The sequence below is a fragment of the Nanorana parkeri genome, unplaced genomic scaffold (genome assembly GCF_000935625.1).
Source record: "Nanorana parkeri isolate BGI_ZX_2015 unplaced genomic scaffold, ASM93562v1 scaffold2930, whole genome shotgun sequence".
Classification (NCBI taxonomy): domain Eukaryota; kingdom Metazoa; phylum Chordata; class Amphibia; order Anura; family Dicroglossidae; genus Nanorana; species Nanorana parkeri.
Window position 1 is genome coordinate 83,120 of NW_017309198.1, and position 4,489 is coordinate 87,608.

The 4,489-nt window shown below is 39.0% G+C and overlaps 1 protein-coding gene across 1 annotated transcript in view; it reads right to left on the minus strand.

Moving 5' to 3' along the window:
* The window catches only part of TFPT (TCF3 fusion partner), a 52,571-nt gene extending 50,147 nt beyond the window's left edge, over positions 1-2,424 (minus strand). The window contains exon 1 of the mRNA XM_018574400.1: positions 2,174-2,424. Coding sequence (XP_018429902.1) covers positions 2,174-2,410 — 237 coding nt within the window. The 5' untranslated portion in view covers positions 2,411-2,424. The remainder of the gene's footprint in view (positions 1-2,173) is intronic.
* Positions 2,425-4,489: the final 2,065 nt, after the last annotated feature.

Here is a 4,489-nt window from a genome sequence, read left to right on the forward strand (position 1 = left end):
TATAAAGATATATTTAAATATATCATTTTTATTTGTTACATTTATTTTTATTTGTTAGATTTTTTTTATTTATTTACACTTTTCACAATTTTTTTTACAATTTTTATTTTTTAAAAACGTTTTACATTTTTTATTTAATGATATCAAGCAGCTATTGTGAATTAATGTCACTATTACTGCTTGATAAATTAATACATTTTGATATTTTTAGGCTGCTTTAAACTTATGAACAGCACCTTAGTGACACTGATTCTGCAGCATTTCAGGATCAGCTGTCACTAAAGGTTTTCTGATCGTTCCAACAACGATCAGAAAACAAACATTGTTTCAGAATAGATACATTATGTATCTATTGGTGAAAGTAAAAAAAATTCTCAGCGGTTACCAGCCTTCTAGTGCAGCAAATAACTTGTCCCGTACAGGGCCAGTCATTTAAAGTGACATTAAACCCTCAGATTTTTTTAACATAAACCAATACTGTAATGTGTGCCTTACTGTAATCCATTGTTGTTTCCCTTCTCTTTGCTGCTCTTCCTTTTAAATCCTCATGTCTTCTCATGCTGGGGGAGAACTTCCCTTTGCAGCTCAGGGCCTCTTCCTGAAGTGCTGGCTCAGGTTTCAGACCTGAGCCAGGACTTCAGGCAGACACCATGTATCCATTCCAGAGACAAGGCAGTCTGCTGCAAAACAGAAGTTCTGTCCAGCATGAGAACAGATACAGATTTAAAAGGAAGAGCAGCAAAGAGAAGGGAAACAACCATGGATTACAGTGAGGCACACATTACAGTATTGTTTTATGTTAAAAAATCTGAGGGTTTAATGTCACTTTAAGCACTTCGTGACGGGACGTATAGTGTACATCTCCCGTCACAAAGGGGTTAATCGATTATGAAAATAACTGTTAGTTGCAGCCCTACAAAAATCATTTAGATACATTATTTAGAGACATTAACATACAGGAGTACAGATACTCTTAATGACTGGAACACACAGAGACTCATATTGCCACATATGCTCACAAAGCTTGAACTCGATGAACCTGTGTCCTTATTCAACCTCAAATACTATGTAACTAACAGAAGAATGGAAACTGCCCTAATGAAAGTATGTTTAAATACACCGCTTTCTACACATCTGGGTTATAAGCAATTATATGCAAGACAACTCGACTCGTTCAAACGGCAATGCTCTTCTGAGACTCTACTGCAATATCTACATTAGCCTATTCCACACACGTTTACCTAAAGACAAGCATGCAATCAAAGGCCTGGGAAAAATGAGAAAACATGCAGTACTTCCCATATAGGGCCCATGTGCACACTACTTGTGATGCACTGACATATGCACTGAAACATGCTTTATTGTGCGTTGCGGTGTGTTACAGCAGCTTATTCATTTTGAATGGGTCCCCAACACAGACAAAAAAAAAAGCTCCTTCCCCAATTTTTTTGAACCACAGTTCACTACAAGGCAAATAAAGCATTGTGGTGCACTGTAATGCAGCTGCGTTTTGGAAACGCATCGGGGTGCAAAAGTGAATTACACCTCATCGCATTTTACTCTGCTTGGTGTGCTACTCCGTGTTGTGCTGCAAAGTCTTGGTAGCTGCTCTGGTGGGAAGCCAAAGGATCATAGACCTCCTCTAATCCCACTTAATAAACAGTAAAAGTGTGATTTATTTCCTCACACAACCTATCCACACTGCTATCTCAGATAATCATATATTTTCAAAGATGTAAAAACGTAATACGTTAACCTGCAGAAGACACACCAGGTAGTGTAAAACTACAGTATTTACATCAAATGAAGGACTGTCTTGGGATCTGAAAAACAGTCACAATTTACTACACAAACACTTGTGTATGTTTTAATTTTTTTTGTCTTTTTTTTTTTTTTAATATCTCATAAACATTATTTCAAGAATAAAAATTTAAAAAAATTCTTGATATTATTTTAGTCTGGAGCTCCAAATAAAATTAATATTTAAAAATGGTGTCTTCAAATAAGAAAGACTCATATTTTTACTTCCACTGGCACAAACTGGTGAATAAGATTATTGTTGTCATTTATGATTGACCTGTTTCTCAATAAACAATTATTGTTAAAAAAAGATTGATAATACAGGATGTTAAACTAAGTAGTAAAATGTATCAGCATATTTAACATTGCATACTTGCTCTATTTCTTTGCAGCGCCGGTTAAGAGAAAGAAACTTGCTCTTATTAAGCTGTCTCATTCGGTGCTGAGCCTCCTCCTCTTCCTCGTCTTGTATGTTTTCAACAGCAAGTCCGCCATCAACAAATTCAACTTCTGTTTCTAGCTCGCTCTCCAAGATATTTCCGCCGAAAAGTGGAGGTAGAGCAAGCTCAGATCCAGGTGGCACAGAAAATTCTTCAAAGTTGACAGCCATATTGGACGATCTATACAACAAATACATTATATTATTATATATTAGCATTTATACCTTCATACACACATACAGTAGTTGGGTCCATTGTGTAGACTGTATAAATATTCTAGAAATCAATGACTTCTATGATCTAAATTTGTTGGAAAATGTAATATCGTGAAAGAAAGTGAAAGAGACAAAAAGTCTGAAATGGTTCACAGTATTGGCAGGTCAGTTTCCTTCCACCCAAATACAGATTTTTCTTGTTCCAGCTAAAGTAAATGCTAACCTAGAAATTACAGCGCCAGACCTTTGGTATCGTTATCTTTTGGTCGTTTTGGGCAGTCTGTGTCTCCGTTGGGGTGACTGAAGCAAACATCCAATATTTTGAGTTGACATCACTAAAGGAATAATAGCAAAATATTTCAATGGGTGACAACTGTCTTCTGGTTTACCTCACATAAGAGATTTTCTCTCAGTTCATGGAAAACAAAACAAAACAAAACAAAACAAACAAAAAAAAGAAACCTGAGAGGGGTGTTAACCAATCCCTGCTAAATTAATAATCTCAAAGAAAATAAAAAAAGTTAGAGTAGTTACCTGATAACACAATTTTCAGGAATCTTTCAGGTTAGCACATGAGGGGCTCCACCCACCTAAACAGGAAATACAATGCTCACTGATTATAAAAGTGCATGCTCAGACAAACAGCCTCAATAATGAGAAAGAGCCATAAAGCAAACCATACAAAATGTAACATATAAAAAAATCCACATAAACAAAGGAAGGGAATATTTTCCTGAAACATTAATTGAACTTGAGCTACAAGCATAGGCGTGCGCACAGGGTGTGCCTGGGCATATCCTAATAACCCCAAGTGCAGAACTAAAACCACAACAGCAGGCGCCGTGTTTTTAGTCACTGAGCCGGTGGAGAGATCACAAAGATTTTTTGTGACCAACTCAGTGATGCAGAGCACAGCAGCACTTACCACTTACATTCCTAACATAACAGATGCATTCCTCGGTGCCTGGGAAGATGTAAGGGAGCATGGCCATCCAATCAGGAAGCCGGGCAGGTGGTCACACGACCACCTGCCAGGCTCCCTGCTTCATAAATATTCCGCGGTCAACTGTTAGTGGTATTATAACAAAGAACAGCAACTGAGCCACGAAGTGGTAGGCCATGTAAAATGACAGAGCGAGGTCAGCGTAAGACACCCTGACTGGTAAGACACCCTAATATTTTTCAAGCCCTGGTCATGCCCAACCCCATACAATAACCTGTCCATCCGTTCTGCAATGTGTCGAACACAAGCCCCCTATAAGCATCAGACTGTTTGACGCTCACGGTCTTGATGACAGAGTACCCTGTCTGTCCTTCTGGTAATAGAATCCCCCACCACCAAAATCTGTCTTTCCTGTCCCTCTATCCTGCCCCCATCCTTACTGGAGCAGTCACTTTCTCTGCAATGCCACCCCTGAACTAATATTCCCAACATCCTGCAACCTGGTAAATGTATTGGGGTGTATTCATTCAGGGCTAGCCTCACTCGCACTCTTCCCTCTACCCAGCCTTCTAACAGTAACCCAGCTACACACCTCAGGATCCTGATCCTCCAAACCCCCCTCCACCAGATCCAGACTCCTCTCCATGTTTTTTATGCTCTGCAGTATTGTCAGTTTATTGTTTAGATCTAGAATCTGGGCTTCCAAAGAAACAACTAGCTCACATCTGGTGCAACAGTATTCGCCCTTGAACGCATGTTCAGGAGTCGCATACATTGAGCAAGATGTGCACCGGGTTGCATACCTACTCAAGGCAGAGATTTTTTTTTTTGTTTCCTACTTTTTACTAATTATTTATTTGTTTTAGGCCAGTCAGTACCCCAGTAATTCCCAGCAGATTGATTGTTATTCCCAATGCTCAGCAGATACTAATAATGTGGTCAGTGCCCCAGTAATTCCCAGCAGTTTATTACTCCTAATGCCCAGCAGTTGTTAGTAGCACACCCAGTACCACAGTAATTCCCAGCAGACTATTAATCTTAATGCCCGGCAGCTATTAGTACACAGTTATTACCGCAGTAACTTCCAGCAG